This window comes from Manacus candei, unplaced genomic scaffold (genome assembly GCF_025592945.1).
Source record: "Manacus candei isolate 608988 ecotype Guabito, Panama unplaced genomic scaffold, ASM2559294v1 h1tg000033l, whole genome shotgun sequence".
Lineage (NCBI taxonomy): Eukaryota > Metazoa > Chordata > Aves > Passeriformes > Pipridae > Manacus > Manacus candei.
Window position 1 is genome coordinate 2,048,464 of NW_026138081.1, and position 22,939 is coordinate 2,071,402.

The 22,939-nt window shown below is 39.1% G+C and overlaps 1 protein-coding gene across 2 annotated transcripts in view; it reads left to right on the forward strand.

The window, feature by feature from the left end:
- Positions 1-22,738, forward strand: part of SPRED1 (sprouty related EVH1 domain containing 1) — a 98,133-nt gene extending 75,395 nt beyond the window's left edge. The window contains exon 9 of one of the 2 annotated variants that reach the window (XM_051791809.1): positions 21,678-22,738. In XM_051791809.1, the coding sequence (XP_051647769.1) occupies positions 21,678-21,807 (130 nt within the window). In that variant the 3' untranslated portion in view covers positions 21,808-22,738. The remainder of the gene's footprint in view (positions 1-21,677) is intronic. The other variant, XM_051791812.1, reaches the window with a different exon arrangement.
- The last annotated feature ends 201 nt before the right edge of the window (positions 22,739-22,939 follow it).

The following is a 22,939-nucleotide window of genomic DNA, read 5'->3' on the forward strand; positions in this document are numbered from 1 at the left end:
GCACCTCAATATCCTTCCTGAACTGAGGGGCCCAGAACTGGACACAGTACTCCAGGTGTGGCCTCACCAGTGCTGAGTACAGGAGAAGAATCACTTCCCTGCTCCTGCTGGCCACACTGTTCCTGATCCAGGCCAGGATGCCATTGGCCTTCTTGGCCACCTGGGCACACTGCTGGCTCATGTTCAGCTTCCTGTCAATCCAAACTCCCAGGTCCCTCTCTGCCTGGCTGCTCTCCAGCCACTCTGTGCCCAGCCTGTAGCGCTGCAGGGGGTTGTTGTGGCCAAAGTGGAAGACCCGACACTTCACCTTGTTGAACCTCATCCCGTTGGAATCAGCCCATCTCTCCAGCTTGTCCAGGTCCCTCTGAAGAGCCCTCCTGCCTTCCAGCAGATCAACACTCCCCCTCAACTTGGTGTCATCTGCAAATTTGCTAATGGTACACTCAATCCCCTCATCCAGATCATCAGTAAAGATATTAAGCGGAACTGGGCCCAACACTGATCCCTGAGGGACACCACTGGTGACCAGCTGCCAACTGGATGCAGCACCATTCACCACCACTCTCTGGGCCCGACCCTCCAGCCAGTTCTTATCTTTGAAAGGGAAGGAGATACTTCTAAACATAGATCCAGTATTGATAAATCAAATCTGTTTCTCTTATCAGTGCTACAATTAGCTGTAAGAAAGCCTTTTATGATGATTAAATTTCCTGTTTCATGCAAAACTGGCCTTGAGTTTATGGGCTATCTCCCCTACTTCAGTATTGCAACTTGCCAAACCATTCCTGTGTGAACTCTCCTTCCAATACTACATTTGTAGGATACAGATCCATTTACAGTTATTTTGAGATCTCCTAGCCGTCCATGTAGGTACCTTGGCATTTTGTATCCCATATAAACAGCAAGTAGTGAAGTGAACTATTTCTTTCAAAGTGAGGATATGAGACTATTTTTTCTGAAGTAAAAAAGAGTTGTGAAAACGTATTACTGCTGTTAGTAGTTATCACTGTCCCTTTGCTGGAGCTGGCTGACTCTTTGTGCCTGCCAATGTGCTTAGGTGCTTTTCTGTTGTTGCTTTATGTTGCCTTTGAGAGGAGTGTTATGGTGACTTGATCTTTCCTATGTTTTTCCCATAATTCATTCCCTTTTTCCTTCTGTGTTGTCTGAAGTCTTCTTCAGCTTACTCTGCCAGCATATAGGGTTTTTACAGGCTGTGTGTGCATCTGATGATGATAGCTGCTGATTACCAAGTGTCCATTATAAACAGTATTCAAAAGTTGTATTGTAAGGTCCAAAAGGTTTAAAATATTGCATCGCTCTTGAATATGGTAATACTGAGACTTTTTCTCTGTTATGTGGGCTTGCAGCCACAGACTGACCAATCCAAAGAATTGGTTTCCAAGTCTGATGTGGTTTTACCTAAGTTTTTTGCCTATTTGCATTTAACTGTCTACAAGATGACTAATGGGCTGAACTCTGCAGAACATTATTGGGTGACTCTTTCCAAGCGGAGGTGCAAAACCAAACCCTGAAGCTCTAAACAATTCTTGGTTTGCTCTCATGCTCTAACAATCACATCAGTAATACAGTTAAATAATTTTTACAGTTGAAACTATGTTGAAACCAACATGGTGGAACAAATTAGTTTGGGACAGTGTTATTGTTTACTTTGGCTGAACACCAGGTATCCTCTGGGCCTGCGCCCAATCCCTCCGGAGGGAAGGGGAGGGGGGAAGGGGCAAAAGAAGGGAAAAAAAACCCCATGGAATCAAAGCTGCTAATATTTACACAAAGAGGGAAGATGTTATAAACACTATTCACGCAGAGAAGAACTAAAAATAAAGATACTTCCCCACAACCAACGCTCTTCTCCCCTGAAGGAACTGCCTGACTGCTCCACTGAGCTACCTGGAAGAGAAGGGGCCACTTGCTTCCTTCCTGTCTATTTTATATCTGAGCTGACGTAACATGGTATGGAATGCCCTTATTGGTAAAATACACATCAAATGACCTGTCCTATCTGTTTTCTTCTCAGGGAGAGTAACAAACCCATTACAGACGGTTGTCACTATTGGCCTTCAACAGTACTACGAATGGTTGAGGCACCAGCGGGGCAGGATCCACTGTTCTTGTTTTCCATGATGTTATGGCTAAGTGTTAAAAATGCTTCTTATGAAGAAGAGAGCTCTTCTTCTTTCAGGGCTACTTTTGTTATGAGAATGCTGCAGTGACTGTTCCTTCTTATCTGGGTGTGGGGTCTTCAGTTCTTAAAAAACTGGAAATTAGTGGAGACATGAGAAGTGAGAATGGTGATCCCCACAAGCTGAAGAGGTACACCGTGGGACAGAGGTTAAATTTTATGTGTGGAATCAGGAGAATGGAGAGGGAGGGCAGAGGAAGAGGAGCATCATCTGGGCCCTGTTCACAAAATTAATCTCTTTGGAATGAGTTGACAAGTGATGCAGTATTCACAGGAGATTTCAAACATTCTGAATACAGCTATGCACCTTTTGACTTCCCCAGGGCCTTTGAGTCTTATTGTGAATGATTAGAGGACTGGGCAATCACTAACCACGTGAAGTACATCAAGGGAAAGTGCCGGATTCTGCACTTGAAATGGGGCAACCCCGGATATACGTACAGACTGGGGAATGAAATGCTGAAAAGCAATGCCATGGAAAGGCACCTGGGGGTCCTGGTCGATGGCAAGCTGAAGATGAGTCAGCAGTGCCTTGGCACCCAGGAGGGCCAACCATGTCCTGGGGGGCATCAGGCAAAGCATCGCCAGCCAGTCGAGGGAGGGGATTATCCTGCTCTGCTCTGCACTGGTGTGGCCTCACCTTGAATATTGTGTGCAGTTATAATTATATAGGAAAAATAACAATATAAGAAAGATATTAAGCTATTAAAGAGTGTCCAAAAGAGGGCAAGAAAGATGGCAACGGGCCTTGAGAGGAAGCCATATGAGGAGCAGCTGGGGTCACTTGGTCTGTTCAGCCTGGAGGAAACTGAGGGGAAATCTCATTGCAGTCTAAAACTTCCTTGTGACGGGAAGAGGAGGGACAGGTACAGGACTGTGGGGACCAGTGACAGGACCCAAGGGAATGTCCTGAAGTTGTGTCAGGAGTTTAAATTAGATTTTAGGAAAAGATTTTTCACCCAGAGGATGGTTGGGCACTGGAATAGGCTCCCCAAGGAAGTGGTTATGGCACCAAGACTGACAGAGTTCAAGAAGCATCTGGATGATCCTCTCAGGCACATGGTGTGACTCTTGGGGATGGCCAAGGGCTAAGGGTTGGACTTAATGATCCTTGTGGGTGCCTTCTAACTCAGCATATTCTGTGATTAAGTCTGATACAGTCCATGTCCTGGCTCTTCCATAATAGGCACTGTCTCAGAAATCCACCAAGTGATAGTACAGAACGCTTCTCCTTGTAAATAGTGCATGTCTAGGATTTGCACAGATGAATAGCTAATTGGTTGATATTGAAGGTTGACTGCTCTCCAGACATTTCAGTTAATGCTGTGTTCTAAAATGGTGGTGGTATCCAGACTTGTGAGTAATTCTAGCTTGTGGCAGACTTGCGTAGACATCTCTTTGTTAGCTACATTAATAGAGTAAGCTTATGTAAGTCATGGTTGTGAAGGAGTATCCAGAAGGCTTTAGTGCATTTGGAGCTGGTTGATCAGAGAGGTGGATTCTGAACTCAATCTGCTCAAACTGACCCTGTTTTGGGCAGGCAAGGTTGGACTAGGTGATCTCCAGAACTCAGTTACTGCATCAGCAATTCTGTGGCTTGTTTTTCAAGAAAACTAAATTTTTTGAAGCAAGAGAGCAGGTTCAGAATAAGTGATACGATTTTGTGCCTGCTAAATCTGGTCTCTAATTTGGAGGCAAATACTACTGTTAATGCTTGAATTTTCAAGTTACCATCAAGTTACCATCATTTTAGTCATGTCATCATTATAACTCAATGTTTTTCACCATCAGAATTATTAAAATTTTAATATATTTCATGAACAAAGGCTTTTTTAATATAAGTAATAGGTATTAACATGGTGTTGAGGTGAGGGGGAAAGCTATTCCAACTGTTAGTAAGCTTAAAAGTATGCACAGGTGTTTGTGTAAGTAGTGAACAGCTGCTTCACATGCTCTTTTGGCATAAAAAAAATGTTTTCCCAGAGTTGCTAACTAATTTCAAGATAGCTTAGTTAAAAAAAAAAAAAAAATCAGGCCCTCCAAACCTTTTCCAGATTACCAATCTGTCTTAAAAGCATCTCTAAAACCTGTCTGGAATCTGAGGCCTGAGCAAAGCCAGGCAAAAATGTCTGAGCAGTGTTTATTTGGAAGGCACACGCACCTGCTCAGACTGAAGCAGCAGCAACAGGGTGAGACTGGATGTGGGTGTGCTAACACAGGCAGAGTTAGCAGCTAGTCAGAGGCTCTGGGACCCTGTACCTACTACAAAATTTAAACTGTTCTTAGTAGCCAGAGCCAAAGGATAGGTGGGGACTTGAGGAGGCTGAGTCATTCTCCTTCATGCCTCTACTAAAAAATGGAAGTAATGTTACTGCACACAAACATCCATCCCATTTTTAGACAGACATTTGTCTCAAGTGAATACTAGAATAAATTTTAACTATATAATTGACAGTTCACATTTCTTAGTCCTGTTTCTCTCTCATGAAGTTTAAAATAATGAAATATGCTAAAAACCTTGGTACTTTTTGTGTTTCTGGAAAATTCAAAAGTACCTGAACTGCATCATTTGCTTGTTGGGTGTTTTGTTGCCTATGGATCCTGCTAGTTTACCTCCAGCCAGCACTGAAGTGGTAAGTCTGGCTCATCAGCTTACTCAGTAACATGCTGATCATGACTCAAGTCCTTCCTGCACTATCCTTGATGATTTAATGCTCTCTGTAGCTTTTCTCTCTATTAATCTACCAGTCTTTTCAAAAAATGTTCTGTTATTGCCTGAAGTCTCTCTTCCTTTTAGACTAGTCCTGTCTTTGCTCTCCCGAGTCCTCATTTGTTCAGCCTGACACCTCTGAACCAACTCACATTCATGAGTGTGGCAGCAGTTCTGACCACTGATAGTATTGTCCTCCAGTATTTATTAATGACGGATTTCTTGGTAAACACTACCATGAGGCTTTACAGTAGTGTAAGGAAAGTAGATGTTTTTTGCCCCCAAACCAACCAAAAAAAACCCTAAAAATACTCCTTCCAGTAAGGTGGGAAGTAAGCTGAAGGATGATGGGAGTGGTTATGTTTGTTTTAATTTTCCATGCTACCACTCTTCAGTCTTGCAGTAATATACCTTTGGACTGGAGAAAATGTCACACAGGCATCAGAGTTAGGATTGTGAGCCACTGGAGCTGTAAGATTGGCTCCAACTTCACACCCTAAAGCTGTGGCCCAGATGTATCTCCTGAAACTCTCTCACTGCAGCAGTTAACTCCATTCCCTCTTCAGCCTCTCTGTTTCTCCCTTTCAATTTCTTTAACACAAACATTTACATTTAGAGGGAAAAGAAGGATGAGAATGTTAGCAGATCTGTATTGTAACAGTTTGTTAGGATAGTTACTATTACTTAGAAGAATTTAGAAAACAGACTCAACCAGTTGAGCTTTTGTATTTCTAGATGACATAGAACAGTTTCAGATCTTCTAAACTAACATTTACAATGTGCTTTGCCCAGTGCAGGTATTTCTATTTGGCTAGAGATCTGCTGAAGTATGAGATAGAAGTTATCTTTAACCATACCCCTGGGGTTTAGGCTTCAGTTACATCTTAAGTGCAAAGCTGCTTGCACTGGACAACTGCTTATTTCAAGTCCTTCAATTTGCTTATTTTTCACTCTTTTCCTAAGCACCTACACTTAAAAATCTACTTTTAATCTTCTGAGGATGATGTAGAAGCCTTCCTCTTCACAGAGCAGGCAATCCAGTCAAGTCTTTTTGTACACCTGAGCAGAACACCATCTGGGCTTTCTCTTCAATTCATGAGTAGCATGTACTAAATCAGTGATGATTTGTGTTTCTATTGTTTTTCCACAAATGACCTTTAACAAATGTAGGCTTCCTTATTAGGCTGTTAGTTAAAGAACTGTCCTTTGCAAGATAACAAAGTGATACAGATTTGTAAATGGACAGACTAGGTCCTGCTATGCATGTGGACCTCTTCAGGGATTATTTTCCTTCTGAAAATTTTGCATGTGTGAAAAATCTCACCTCATGTAATCAATGATTATATTGTAGAAAAAGTCTTCAAGCATGCTCAGTTTGAAACTGTGTGTGTGGTAACTGGCCGTAAGAACATTTAAATGGAACTGCTCCCATGTGTTACGAAGGTCATTTAGGAAAGGTTGACATCATTAATGATTCATGTCTGCAAAAACAGAGCAACTGACATACTATCACAACATCACTTGAGATAAAAGTCTTGGCTGTTAGAGCATTTGGTGAACACACTGCCTGGATTTGGTGGAACTTTGACATCTGTGATGCAGCCTAAGGGGAATTTCAGATTGCACATTTACATGGATGATCAGATGGCACCTAATCAGCTGCAGTCCATGTTGCAATGATTTTTTTTCTATTTCCACTACATGGTGTAGTTAGGGCTTAACTATATCTCTGGCTTTGAAGATCAACTCTATTGCAGTAATATCATCAGCTGCTCATATGCTTGGGTAGTCACCAAACCTTAAGCAACTTCTGAGATATGGCTGGTAACAACACGCTAATATAATTTTTCAGTGAGTTCTTTGCCTCCCTTTTTGGACAGTAAGTAATTTGTCAATATCACATCTACAGTGACAGTTTAAGGAAGATCATGAAAGATTGTCAGTCCACTCATCTTCATTTTTTACAAAAGTGGAGAAAGCTGGTCAAGAGAAGATCAACTGGTGCTTCTTAGTGTCAGTGTACTCAGCTAGAGTGCAGTTATTCAATAAGTCTGCCATGTCATCACATATCAGCACAATATCTGAAAAATTAATTTCTTACCTTTCTCTGTTTATAATACTGAACTGTTGGATCACAGTCAACAGTAATTTGTAATGCCAATTCAAGACTGCAGGTCTTTCCCAAACAGGTGGGGTTTTTTTGGGAGCATCCTCCAGGTCAATTATATATTGAAATATAGCAACTTATAATGGTCATGCATATTATCCATTCAGGATGTAAAATTGCTTAAAAAAAGGTAACTGGGCTCCTATACAATGTGTTGAATGCAAAGAATTGCTGAGTGCCCAGTCTTGTTCCTTCCAAAAACTTAAGCTTGCTGAAGACTTATGTCCATTATATATGTCTGTGAGCAGCACTTAATCAGTCTGCTAGGTAACATGTAGACAGTATGTTACAGTGGCTTATTAACAGTTTTCTTCAGGTGAAATAGATCCAGGTAAGTTAGTATGGGCTGATGCTAAATATCAGCTGTATAAGGTTGCTTCCATTTTTTCAAGCCATTAACTGACCAGAATGAGACAGCTGAGATGGAGTTTACCTTAGCAGCTTGGTATTCAGCCTTGCTCAACCCCTGCATTAGTTCTACTCTTGTGTTTAACTCAAACACAACCATTTCAGCTCTTCTACCAATGCAAATATCTCATGCAGCACTCTGCAGAGGCATAGTGAAAAGTTTCTTTTCAGCTGGGCAGAGCTGAGTGAACCACAGCATATCTCGAGGAATGGCAAAAATATCCACTGTGGTTTTGAAACAGACTGTGGTATCTCAAGCAAAATCTCCACAGCTAGGAGATTAAGCTTCTCTTACATCACCAAATACATCCCAGAAAAGTGTTCTGGGTTTGGGTTTTTTTCCTCTTGTTCTCAGTCACTTGTTTGCTTACATATAGTATTTCCTGAGCAGCAAGTTTAGGCTTTTATGTTATTTGCCACCTGTAGCTTTAGAAGAGCATTAACTTTGGGAACATTTGTAGAAGTGCCTCATCTATATGTATGCTGCTTTAGAGTTCTTTTGACAGTGTCACGGACAGGTCTTTAGGAGATCTCTTATGAGCCTGAATCTTCAACTGCAAACATCAGGCAAGAACATGATCAATATCACTTGTAGTCTTACAGGTTCCTATGCTATGACTTGAAGCCACCTGATGCTTTTTGTTAGGCTGGCAGTGACAGTGTTACATTTCATCAGGCACCTCTGTGATGATGTACAAACATGACAGTTTTCTTCCAGTCATCCCGTAGAAACAAACAGAAGAAAAGGGTAAAAAATGCATCTCCTAAACAATGTTTCAGGAGAGAAAAAACATATAACAAGGTTTCCATCAATAATACCATAAAATTCTTTAGTTATCAGGTTAGAGGGCAGTTTACCTTCAGCTCGAGGTCCCAAGAAAGGAAATTGATCCATTCCTATTGAAATGCTGAGATCTGATTAGTTGGGCTTCCTGATCTTATATTCATCTTTTTACACCATCCATTTAGTCTTGCCTCAGAGCAATGTGTGACCCTCCTGTGTGGCCTTGTTGTGACCTATTTTTAGCTCAGTTTCAGTCTGTGGTTGTCCCAGTTCCACTTTCCCTCTTTATTTGGTCCCGTACACCTATTCTAGCTGGTAAAAGGCCTCTGAGTTTGTCATTGGATCAGTGAATGAACTACATTGATAATGTTTGTGTAAGTCACATGGAGAAACCCTGTTGAGTTTTTCCTCCCTTACTCCCTCTGCTGTAACAAGCTTGCATAAATTTAAGTGTCACTTAATGAATAAGACTCTTTCAATGCCATGAAAAAGTCATTGAAAGGCCAGTTATGAAAAAACTGTAATTTCCCTTGAATCCAGTAGAAGCTGTATATATTAATTTTATCTTTTTAGCTAGTAGAACTTCTTATTTAGGTGCTATTATTGTGCTTTACATTTTGAGTGAATACTTTTTTCAAGCCAAACTGCATGGATTACAATTTATGGATTGAGGAATGTCAACAGAGAAACACACTGAATATTTTGAAGATTGTTTTAAAGAGTAAGTGGTTAACGGTAACATTTGTCTAGTGCCAATAAAGTTAAATTTATGTGGCACGTAATTTAGGAAATTGAGTAGGCAGAGAACTGGTGGATGCCTTCTTAGCTAAAAAAAAAAAATGTTCATTTTCCGTTAAACACTCACACACATTTGTCATAGCAACCTTGAAGGTGTCCATAATGCTAAGCAAAATAAACAGTGCTAGCATAATGTTCACTGTAATAACATGTCTCATGAGCTAGTTCAGTACTCCTTTTTATTACCTTATTTTTATTGCTCATTCACTGTGTTGGAGTTCTGTTTTGTGGTTTAATCATTATTACATCATTTTCCTTTCTTAATTTAAAGGTGCTGCCCTTTTCCTGTCATTCCATGACACCTCTCTACTACATGCACGTATTCCCTCTTAACTTGCTTTATTTCTTAACAGTGAGTTCTCTATTCTATTAATTCCCAATAAAGACTAATATTTGGGTAAATTTTTTACAAATCTAATTAGACACTGCTTTGTCATTAGGAGGAAAAAAAACATGAAAGGCAACGGGAAAAGGGCAATACTGTTAACAAAGTAAAACCTACAAAATGCATAGAAAGGTTAATCAAACTCTATCATAGTGACATCTGTGCAAAACAAAACAAAATTCTGCAGTTTATAGCTAATGCTCATCGACTTTCATGAATCATGGACAAAGCACACAATATTTTGCACAAATCCTAAGTAGAAAAGCTGTTCTCTATTCCAGTCTTCTTCTATCCCCTTCTTCCTTTTGTAGGTGAATATGCTTAGGTAAAATTGAGCATTTCTACAGATCAACATAACAGAGATTTCCAGCAGATGGACAATTGCTATTCTGTGTGCCTTCCCAGTCACCCCTAATATATATGGCAAAATCCCTACTGACTCTCCCTAGGGATGGCCACCTGCCAGGTCAGGACTGAAGAGGGACAAAGATTCAGGGCTGGCACCCTATTTCAGTGTTCTTACCTTTTAACAGTCAACATCATGAAATAAGTGAACTGCTTATTCTTAAACAACATCTGTGTACTGCATAAACAGAAAAAAAAATGAAAATGCTTTATTACTCTTTTCCCTAGAAAAAATATGCTAGTTCCTCATACTGGTAGATATTTTAATCTGGTATTCCTCCTCATCTGAGGTGTTCACCTCAAATGGTTCACATAGAGAAAAAGAAATATTCACTTTTCAAAACCCTTTCTAAGTCCCATTTGCTCAATTCTAAGTTAATTTGTGAAAATAGGCAGTTTTAGAAAGGTTTTGTATTGTTCATTCTCTGATATTCTGTCCAAGTGTTTGTGTATAAATGTATGAAGAAATGACGCATGTGACATCCAAAGTACATCTCATAATGTTTAGCCACAGTGCTATATTCATGGAAAGATTATCTAAAAGTGATGTAGAATCCTCCAGGATTAATGAACAGCAGAAGGAACCAACAGGATGACCAGAAATTAAATTTAATGATACATTATGGATATTCACTTTATAAAACCCCAAAGAAAATGTCAGAAATCCTTCCCCCAAACCAAAAATATAATCCAAAGAAAATATACTTGTTCTTGGGAGCTTTTCCCAGGTGTTGGTGCTTCAGCAAGGCTGCTCTCATTTAAGTGTCCGTGCTGAAATTTGATATCATAATTATTGCAATGGTTGTCTCTTTTGTCACTAATGCCCCTCTCCTTGTGCAGTGCTCAGGTACCAGAATAACAGGGTGGAAATGCCATTAGGCAAAACTCCAAGGTCTATCTGTGTGAGTAAGGCCTGCTTGCAGGAGTGTAGATTGAAAGTCTGGGTCAGCTTTGACTAAAGCATGACCATTCATTTATGGAGTTAGGTTTAATTGAATATATAAGCCCTAACCTTTTCATGTAATGGTATTCTGAAGAAAATAAGAAATTAGCTAAGAACTGGTAATGCTCTTTGTCTTTGTTTTGATGTTAATTAGGTTTACTTGATTGTCTGCCATTTACCTCAGACCACAAGATTAACTAAGTGCCCTTCATATTAACTCCCTCATCAGATAATTATCATTGCTTTTTCCATGCAGTATTATTACATACAACATTTACTTTAATTTCCTCCAAATATTGAATAAAAAGTGTATTCATTATACAATGTATTTACTCTTAGAGTTATGAAGTCATGAACTCATTTTAAGGACTGAGGAAAAGAAGCAAATAGAAAATTATTATGGGCAAGACATGCTGTCTGCCTCAGCAGTCACTTTAATGTCTATCATGGAGAAATGTATTTTCCAAGGCCAATTGTGGCACAAGTATTTTTAACTTGCCCTTGCTTACACTGGTTTAAATCTGGAGTAAGCCACTAAAGTTAGAGAGTAGAAGCCTGGATGAATTCCACAAAGTGAGAAACTGCTTTGGCTGCTAGCATATAAAACTAAAGCTGTTAATCTTTAGTCATTTCTTCAAGTCGGTCATTTCTTCAGAAATGTTTACTACAGTTGTAGGATCTAGGAAGAAACTTACTTAACATTTTTGGTTGAAAATGTATGTTCTTCTTCTGAAATCTATATTTCAAGAAAGTGTCTTATTCTATCAAATACACTAACCCACCTCCCTTTCTGTACAGCTGTACTGCCCGTACACTTCTCAATCTTACCAAGTAGTTTCCTTTACAATAGTTCCAGGAGGTATTCCCTTTTCATGGACAGCCAGCTGATTGTGAGCTCAATTCAGAGCAAGAATTTTTTTCCTCAAGTGTCTCTGTAGATACTTAGAGATACATTCAGTTCCTTATCTACTCAACACTGAAAAGCACCTCAAATCATTCAATACCTAATGTTTCATGTGTGAATTTATGTTATCTATTGGCTGGACATACAGGTGCATCAAGTTGCAATCATACCAAACAGCAGGTTGCTTGGCAGCTCTGGGGCTCTGCCCAGGATTCACAAAACAGAGGTTCCTCATAATATTTTATCTATGATTCTTGATTTACTACCTAAAATTCTCCAGTAAGAAGGGCATGTGAGGTAGTCCCAGTAGTTCAGCCTGTCTGAGTAACCTATGGGTCCCAGGCTTGGGCCCCATCAGTGCTGTTGGAATTGTTCCTAGATGATTGTTCCCTCCACTGGGTACTCTGACAAACTTCTTTAGTACAGTTTGCTTTCTATGAAACACATATCTGCTATGTCAAAAAGGCACATTTTCAAGGCATGCTGTGGGTAGGGGAGGACTCAGTTCTAGAAATTTCTCTGTGAAACCAATTTATTAACAATTAACAATTGACAATCTTTATGAAGGCGGCTTGCATGAGAAAGCCTCAGCCATCCTAGTGAGATGGGGACAGGGATGTGATGGGGGGGGGTGGGACTGGGGGCATGATGTGGGGACAGCAGCCGGGGGGGGGTTGGCAGAGGGGTCTGGGGGGTGTTAGAGGGGTGTGACCTGAGGGGTGTGACCAAAGGCTACACATTAGAGCTTTGAATTTGTATCCCCCACAAAGAAAATGCAGAAATAGTGAGCTGAAGTATACCACCTCCAACCCTATTTTTTTAGTGATCACTGTTACTCAGAACAACAGCACCACTTAGACCCTTGCATGTCCCTTGACATTTTCTACTGGATAACTAAGCTATCTCTTGCTCAGATCAATCAGTCTTACAAGCTTCACCCTTTGACTTCTAAGTCTTTTCATGCTTTGTAGCATATAGGCTGGGCACTTACATCACAGCATGCATTACAGCTGGTAGCATGCAAAACCTTGAGGAAGATTTGAGCAACTCCATTAATTTGTCTGCAAGAAGATGGACAGAGCTGAAAACTGGCCTGGAAACTGCTCCAACATGTTGTCCTGATTCCTCCCTTCTGTCCACCCTGTTTTTCTTCTTGAAGCAAAGCAGTGTCTCAGTGGAATCACCAACTAAAACCACTTTTTTCCATCTAAAAACACATTTCCGCTACCTTTATTTTATATTTATGTTTAAATAGACAGCAAGGAGCACCAACCCTGTGTGAGAAAGGAGTGGTGAAAAGATCCTTGAGTGCCACAAGGTGTACTCAATTTGTCTTAAAGGAGCTTTTCCATTGACACCGTAGTGGGCCATTATCATCTTACTTACTTTGTACGTGTTATGATTTCTAACTGTTCCCAAACAAAAAGCTTCCTGTCCTGCAAGATGCTGAACTCTTCATTTAGTAAAGCAAAGAGGAGTTAGCATACCTCAAAGTTTGGTCATGTCTCAACCCTACTTAATTTTTTTTCATATTGATGATTGGAAAACTTCTAGGTAGTTTGGCATCTGAATGGGTGTTTGTATTTTAAAGAAATAAGACAAGGATGAGCAAAAGCTCCAACAAGAGAACTCTTAAATAATACCAATATGTTATAGGTGTCCCCTAATGTTCAGAACAAATAAGGAAAATAATAATTGGTGAAGATCAGCATCAAGAGCTAACATTAAATGTATTAAAAGTAAGTTTATTGCTACAATGGGGGTTTTGAGAGACTATTAAAGAATATCATTCTCAGTTAAGGACCGAAATGGATCTATATATGGGGCTGTGTGTATGGGGTTTACAATGAAAATCAGTTAAGTTGTGAAGCAAACTTATGCACTAGTTTGTTTTTATTTGCTACCTGATATGCTGCTGCAGAAGCCAGAAGGATCTACTGAATCAAAACCCCTCTATGAACCAATGTGAACTGAAAGAGGAGTTAGAAAGAAAATAAGGGGCAAAACGTATATTTTCAAGTAAAAATAACTAAAATTATTAACAGCTTGAATTTAATATACCTTTTCTCCCCAGAAATCCTTTCCATTGCACTAAGGGGACGTTATATAATAATCACTGTCTATAAAGCCATTCTGTGCACATACATTGTGTATGTGTATATAGTGTATGCATATAGTAAACAGAGCACCATCTACTGACATCAAAAGAGCAAGAAATATTCCTAAATCATCTTCATTGCAGCTCATAACTGTTTGAGATTTTAATTTTACTACATCCCACAATCTGTCTTCGATTTAGCTATGTCTTCCGACTCTAATTCACACTATAACATGTAAAAGGATTGTGAGGCAAATAAAAATATGTTGGGAAGTAATCAGGCTAAGGACTTGCTCTGCCTATGTCTCCAGCCAGCACGTCCTGAATGTGACGGTTTCTGTGAGTAATCCCATCATGTATATAGTAACAAAAATATGAATTAAAACAAAACAAAACAACATTCTTGCATTAGCAGGGAATAAAACATGCATCTGCAGAGGCCATAATCTCTCATTCATTTCTTCAGTCTTCAGAATTTACATAAAATACCAGCTTGGATGAATTCATCTTTCATAGCGGTAGTCTTAACTTTGCTTGCTTGCAGGAAGAAATTGTAGAAAGTAATATATTACATGGATCACTTTATCTGCCTCTCCTGTTAAGGGGAGTTTAAAGGTTTTAGTAGATTGAGAGCTGTTGATTAGGTCCCTCTGTCCTCACTTCCCCCAACAAGAGGAAGTGGCATATTTCACAGTTCCTATTCTTCTGGCTTCCACCAGACACACTGAAGTTGAAATTTCAAGACTGCTTGTAGCAATTTTATTGCTGTCACCCTCCAGATATGAGCCACTATGCCTAAAGTGGCTCAGATAGCAAAAGTTTGCTGATATGACATAGCACAGCTATGTGAGAGCAGTATAAAGCTCTGTGGATAAATGTTCCTATCAGAGGTTTCCCCCCTCCCCAATTTTATAGAATTGAAATGCAGCTCCACAGAAAGAAGGTACGAGTGACAAAGATGTCTTGGAAATAGAAAGGAAGTCATGTCTTCCTTACTTCTCTGCTCTGTAGTATATTAATTTTTTTAAAAAAAATCACGTAGTTCAGCCACTACTTACTTGGTGTATGAATTAGCAATGCAAATAGTGAGAGGGAGAAGAATATATACTGAGTAGCTGCAGGATTTGTGGAAGCGGTCACGCACACATGATGACAGTGTCTTGGTTTCACCCACATTACTCCCTCTTCTCAGTTACAGAGCCCCCAACTCTTTGAGGAGCAGCCATATGGTTAGGGAGAGGGGAACTGATGCTGCACAGACAGGATTTAGGGTTGGTTTTCTTTCTGTGCTTTCAGACAGAGATCTCCTTGGGGATAAGCTGGGCTTAGGTGGTTGCATAATTTTGCTATATTTCTTAAGTGATTTTTTGCAAGATCTTTTTCAAAGGCTTGTACGATTCTACTTTTCATAGTTTATAATCTCATGTATTGGGTTCTGTCTTAATACTCACATGAAGATAAGCTATTTGCAAAAACTTGATATTTAACAAAGACAGTGCTTTACAGCAAAACTGTATTTTATTTCAAACAGTTATACTAATATTAAGAAGATACGCACAAATCCTGCCAGATTCTTTCTGAAACAATAGAAAAAATTCTGAGCCTCCTGAGCATTCTCCAAAGGCATTTAAAATATAAAAAAAACACTTGTGGATGACCCTTCCAATTTCATCTCACAAACAGTATGTTGAGAGCATCTGAGATTTATGCAATGCAGGAATTTGGGAAAAGGGAGAAGAGACTGTTCTTAAAGAGCTGCAACTGTGCTAAAAATTCCTGTTATTATACATTACCAGTAAGCTCAGAAATATATTAGAAGCATTCTAATAGCATCAGCCATGATACTATCATGTCAAATTGGATCTCTAAAAAGGAAAGTATAAGCAATAAATGTACTGGAAGGTCAGAGGAAGTATTTGGCACTATCAGAATAGACTGGATCTAAACATTTTTTCTGATGGGGAAAAATAGCCATTAGAAAAATGATTGTTGCTATTTATGAACATCAGGTTGCTAAGTGACATCATGTGATGCTCACTGCTTCATCGGCCACCCACAGTTCTCAAGGAATAGCAACAGAGGGGGTGAAAGGGGTGAAATAAAACCAAAAGGCTGAGATACTATTAAAAAAAAAAAAAGGGCCTACAGTTTGAGGCAAAACTAAATAAGCTTTCTAAAAATACCTTATTTTTTTTTCTAGGAGAATCCAATAGAATTATGCTAAGAACTTTTCACAAAAGCAATAGATAGGTGAATCATTTGAAAGACAAAGCCTAAGAACCAAAACCTCACCCCAACCTGAAACATAAGTTAGGGAATTACTTTTATATATACATATGTATATGTATAGATGTGTGCACGTATGAGTTTGTACTAGATTTTCCATGAGAGGAAGATTGCATACATTAAGGGCCACATCATACATTTTTTATTGGCTTCTAATACTGTCAGACTTCAATAATTTGGGCTGAAATGCTTCATGCTCCTTTATTTACTCATTTTTTTATTATTTCAGCCATGTCATCCCAGCTGCTTCACACAGATTAGATTATATAAGAAAGCATTTCACTGAATCCTTAGCACTTCCTGTGCTTTGCAGTCTCTTGAAGTTCATGAGGGGAACTGAGACAAGGACAAGATTGAGAAGGAGAGGAGAAAAAGTCCGGATCAAAGACCCCATGAAAGCATGCATGAGAAACTGATGAGCATGGATGGAGAAACAGAGATGAAGAAGAGACAAAAGTTTGCACAATTCATTTATTCCTGTTGTCTCATAAGAAAACTTTTAATGGTATAGGTTTAATTTGGTTAACATCCAAATCACTTCCTATTTTGGATACTCCTATCACTCAGGGTTTAAAAAGAATGGGACATAATCAAGCATGCTCAGGCTTTCTTACTAGTGTATCTTTTTAGCTGTTAATATTTAGCCATTTTTTAATCCTTTTTTTTTTAATCACCTTTCCCATTATGACTTCTTTTTGATGGCTTCTTGAATGCTTTACTTTGCACCACAAACATTAATTTTAACTTTACTGATGCTTTGCTTTAACCTTTAATACTAATATATAAAATGATCAAAAATATAGATATATCCTAAATGTTCCTTCTCCCACCTTCTCACAGACTCCTGTTGCTTCTCTTCAGATTCTTATCCACAAACTCTGGCAGCCTGCATTTTCAATGAGCATACATACAACAGATTATTAACTTAATATCTGTTGTTCAGAGAAAACCATTTAGGATATTGAATTAATTCTCTCTATTCTCACATACAGTGCTTATAAAGGAAAGGCAATTTGGCAGTAGTGACTGCTAGGATAAATGTGTTATACAGGTAAGGTAGGGGGAATGTTTGTTGATTTTTCCCTCAAAACATGATTATCACAAAGTACCTATTATTGATACATCATTATTTACTTTCCAAGTTATACACACAGAAGTGAGTAGCTTGTGTACAGTTTCAGTATCACAAGTTTATCTCAATTTACATTCACGTCACACTTTGATTTGGACCTTAATTCCCTAACTAGGAGGGAATTTCTATCTAATCTTGCTTGTTGAAGCCTTTCCATTACCAGGCTCCCTGAAAACTGCTTGTGTTGCACTACCGAAGCCTTTACATTATTAGTGGGTCTTATTTTGGAGAGGGAAAAGCAAGAATTTCATTGCACACACACTTCTTTTTTGACGTTTTCGTTTGTGCTGTTGAAAAAGACAAACACAACAAAAAGACAAATATGCCCTCAGTTCATTTTCCCATGCTAACAGAGAAGCTTTTTTTTTGCTGTGGCAAACACACCTTCCAGACAGGGAGTTCCATTTGGACTTTAGTGGTTCACTCCCTTCCTGTTTGAGACCAATTATGTCTCATTTGCAATACCATTAGTCAAGGAAGTGGCTATCCCTGAGGTCACTTCTCAGCCCACCCTTCCTAAATGGCACTGGTATGCCTTTCTTCCAAGCCACGGGGACGGGAGGTTGGGCCCTCCCTGTGGTGTGGGCTACTCCAAACGTACAAGCAACGTCAATCTTTCAGGACTGGCCACAACTAGTGCAAGTTCAAATGCTCCAAACTAATTTGAAAGCTATGGTTTGAAAAATTACGCTGGCTATTTATTAAAACAGTAAGCATGATCAGACCAAGCCAACTTGATGGTTTAACAGATGGAAGCTTGTTAAAATCTTTATTCCAATATGTTAAGAATCCAGTTTTGCTATAAATTGTGAAGTATGACTTGTGAGTCAAGCCCCAGTGGAATGGATGTCTCATACTCTGAAAGTCTCAGCTTTACATTCAAGATCCAACATTTGCTACCTTGTGATGTTTTGACCTGGGTTTTTTTAAGAAGTAAACTATTCCCATCATTTAATAATATTCCATGTTTCCTATATTTTAACTAAGACAGATAGTCTGATACTTTACATTTTATCAGTCAGGGAGAGTACAATTATTATTATTATTTCTTAAATGTATTAAGTTCTGGTCTACCATCTTTACTACTCGGATAACACTGTTTTTACACCTGAAGCACTGAGCTTTAAGCAATTTACCAAGGTCACACTCTGTAATGGCTAGCACAGAAATAATTTTATCTTACTATATGCAGAAGTTCTTTCTTTCTCTGATTTCTCATCAGAAAGAAGCTAATAGGGAAAAAAACCACAGAAAATTCACTTAATTCCATGGCAAATCCATGAAATAAAGAAATGGGTAGTGATAAAAAAGGTATGAGTTGAAAGAAGGGGCTGCTGCAAATCTATATAGCCAGTTTCCCTGTGGATGCAGCACAGTTCCTGTGTACAGTGTGTACCTCACACACACACTTTCCTAGAGAACTCTGCAGCCTTCCAGTGTTACTGACACAGGTTATCGGGACTCAGTAGCAGGTTTCTGACATCAGAGAATCCCTCTCAGATAACTCACACCCGTGGTCATATACCTTCTTTGCCACTTAAATATTCATAATTTTCTAAGTAAATTTGCATTGGCATAAGAACTATCATAAGACTTATCTCTGTTGTACTTTCTTAAAATGAAAACAGAATAAATAGCAATCAAGCACTTATGCCTACATCATACATGAGTATAAAAGCTTAAAATAAAAAGCTTGTGTACACTTATAAGGAAATCAATTTTCAACCAGAAAACCTAAAAGCAGGACCACTTTCTGCTTAGTTTTTCACTCCAGTAACTCCAGTTTTGAGCTGAGATTAATAAAGTTACCTTTCAGTGAAACAAGTGAAAGACAACAGAGAATGGCTGTAATACATAAAGCTCCTCACAATGAAGCCCCACCACTTAACTTCTAAGAAATAATGTCATTGTAAATCATGATGTGATGAATGCTTCACTGAAATGATTCATGCCATATGGACTGAAGAGCAAAACGGGCACAGTTTATTTTTAAAAGAATGAGAAATCTGAACTTGGAATATTCATTGCTTTGTCCTGCCAGGCTGAACATTTGCTGTAGCAGGGGCCAGACTTACTGCAGGTCTGTCTTTTTTTGCTCACTTAATGTGTTGCACTAGTTTGTGGCTTCAAACTCATTCATAATGGAATAGTGTCTAGGAAATTATGACCAGTACTCCGCAGCCTCTTCTGCAAGGAAATGTTCACTGGGCACCTACAGGCTAAATTATCTTCTCACTTTCTCTTTAAAAAAAAAGCCAAGAAACTTCAGAAGTAATTTGTCCTCACGGTGTAGTTACTATCTTGGTAGTGAGAAGACAATTAAACTGAGTCCCCTGATAGAGGTGAAAGGTGCTGGTAATTCCACAAGTCACTCAGCTTTCCCTTTTGTAAAACTGCTTATGTTCAACGCCTGTATTGTCTGTATTAAATGCTCTGTATTGTTGTGTATTAATATATTCAATGTGAGACTCCATTTAAGCAATAGAAATCTAGGTTCTTTCAATAGTCATAATACTTCTCTTGTAATATGCCACTAGAAGAAACCAAAAGCAAATTACTTATATTTATTTAGTGATGCTAAAAGGTACGAGCACATCTCACTGAAATATTTAGGCCCCACACCTACTACTTCTAAAGTAAATGACAAAAATTTCAGTAACTTCAACTATGTGCAAATAAGTCTGTAATATTCAGAACTAGTCTGTGCCTTATTCATTTTATTCCAACTCAAGGACAATGAAAAGCCACCATCTTCTTAGTCAAATACTGGAAAAAGAGTACAAGTCTGTATGTTCCAGTCATTGTGCATGGTATTGATGATTGCCTGGTTCTGACCTCTCCCCCACTACCTGTGCAGAGAGATGTGCCCTGAGGAATTAGTTTGAGAGCAGTCCATTGTCAAGAAATTGAGCTTTGAATTCTGCAGAACTTATCACTGTGCATAGTTTCTTGAAGGAATTAATTTTGGATTGACAACTTGATGTCACTACTTCAGGTGGCTTGGTTTGGTCTGGAAGATGTTAGAAGGGTGATTTCTAAATCAAATGTTTATGATGAGACATCAGCTTCAGTAGGGTAGCCTATAAATTGATGGGAAGGATTCTTGTACTTATCAGGTTCGGTGAAGTTAGTATCACATCATTCACATCTACTTCATTTGCTCATGATGGAAGCTGAACTTATCCTATACTAATTTAAACTGATGAAAAAATATCTGTGTAAAGAAGTTCCTTCATTGTAACAATTAAACCTGTTATTGATCTGTTTTGAAAACTCAATATCAGCTGCTTATATCAACTTAAGTATGCACAAAGGGATGTCTTTTCTCAATCATTTCTGAACTGTACTCATAAAATACAGCATCGCACATAGGCGAGCTTCTGTGAGAGGAAAGTGTTGTACAATCGATCCCTTCTCCACTCTTATGATCCCCCCTAGTGGTCAATTAATTGTCTGCTAGATGTTTCTTAGTACTACAAATTATTTGTACCTCTTCTGCATTAAAGCAATGTCTGTCTTCTCCTTGTTTGAATTCAAGGAATTTAACTCACTTTTTATTCATTTTTCATTCCTGTGCTGCATATGAGAAGAACAAAGCACAGAATCTTTTGAAACATGCAGCTAGCACATCTGTGGGCACTTTATTTTCCATACTAGGAGCAGGGGGATTGTACCCACCACATAGAACCCACAGTCTGCTCTGTTGGCAGCGCAGACCAAGAGGTCTGCTGCAGGAGTAAGCAGGACCCTTCCACCCCATTCTTGCCATTAGGCTGTATGAGAATGCCCAGTGCCTATTGCAAGCCTAGCAGAAGGAACACTGCTCAAGGAGTTTTGAACAGCATAACCATTTGTGACTTGTCATATTCATACAAGTAGTTTGGTAAGTGGTTGGGGTTTACCTACCTCAATAGAAAATTGAGTTACGTGTTTTGGTTTTTAGTAAGATTACAGGCAACTTGTAATTGTAGAGATTTAATGTGAATTGGCAAAAGACCTGTCCCTGAAATTCTTGTCTTCATCTCGCTGTGCAGACAGCTGCAGCTGCCATTTTGTATCAGTTCAAGTTGACTCGAGTCACTGTTGATCCCAGCGCTATCTTCATTTTCTAACCTTGGCTATGCACCTCTACTCCTTCCTTATGCTAGTACCAAGAGTTATCTGACTGCTGAGGGAGATGGCTAATGGGCAGACTATTGAAAAAGAATTCCTGACAAAAGCTGAAAAGCTCTAGGGCAATGACCTAACCCAAGCTCCATGCGCCTTTTGTTTGAAAGTATTGGCTGTATGCTGAGATCTCTTCCTTCAATGTTCTTGCTTGTGTGTTTGTGTTTTTATGTTCATGTCTGTATACTGCAGAGGGCACGGGGCAAATGCAAAGTCCACTCCCATGGGCACAGATTGTTACAAAATGTTTTTTAGCCAGCTTTATCAAGATTCTTTTTCTCCCCTCACAGATGGGAAACTCAGAAATGGACATGGAGAAAGCTGTGGAGTGAAAGAATGGCAACCCTGTGGGAAGAACCTAAGTATATGACCACAAGCAAAAATGTCTTTCAATTGTGGGTGTTCATATACAGTTTGTGAAATTCAAACTTGTTTTTCCTCATAATGTCTCTACTATAGAGAAAAGTTATGATTTTTCAAAGAAATCTCGTGCAATTAAAGCAGCGACTGATGCATGTCCTTGGCTATCATAGGTATGCAATATTATCAAAAGAGAGTGGGAGAAATAACTAGTTTATGTATTGTCCTGTAACATAAATTAGCAAAATACTTTTATGGTATGTAGGAAAATGTACAGAGAGATCCAGGGAAAGCATCTCTTAAATTACCAGTTTACTTTCTAGTTTTGATAGATTATGTTATGCTATTTTCAATTCCAGTTGTTCCCAGTTCTTTTTCTTAGCCTGCCCTGTTGGGTGATATGAAAACTACAAAACAACTGTACAGTGATGATTTACTGTAGGTAGCACAGAGATACAGCTTTAAAAAAGAAAAGCAAAAGCAAAAAGAACTGGCTATTTCTGTCTATTTCTGTGTATCTTGTTTTCTCATTCTATTAGCTGAATGTTAATGTTTAAAAAGGAGCAAGAGTTTATGTTCAGAATCTCTGCTCTCGGATGCATACTCCTTCATTTACAGAAATTATCATGTTAACCCATTTGAAACAAAAGTCGTTTTAAAGCTCAGTCATATGGTACATGGCAGTTGAGAGTTGTGAAAGAGACCACCAAGTGTACACATATGGTCAACATAAGCGTATCAGGCTTTAGGATGCTCTTCTTTCCACTAACTGCCATCAACAATGTTTTTAATTTTTAAGTTCCCGTCTGTGGGTGTGGGACGATGCCGGGGTTTGGAAGTTGTTAACTCACTTGTCTACCATTGGTTTCTGTGTTGCCATAGTTATTATATTGTCTCCTTCCACTGGCTAGCCAAATGGCCAATCCCCTCTTTGGCCCAGCAGCCCTTATAAGCTGCGGGAAATTTGAATAAAGCTCTTCTTCACTACTGGATTCCCTGCGTGGTCTCTGTCTCCTGGCTTAAGTACCTCCGCCGCCTGTCCCTGCCACGAGGGACGGGCGGCGGGGGGGGTGATTCCAGCCCTGAAAACCTTCACAGAGCGGCCAGCAGTGACCCCCCAGAAACCCCTCCAACTGCAACAGGACGATGTCGTGGCTGTCCTAATTCCCACTTTTTAAAGCTTAGCACTCAA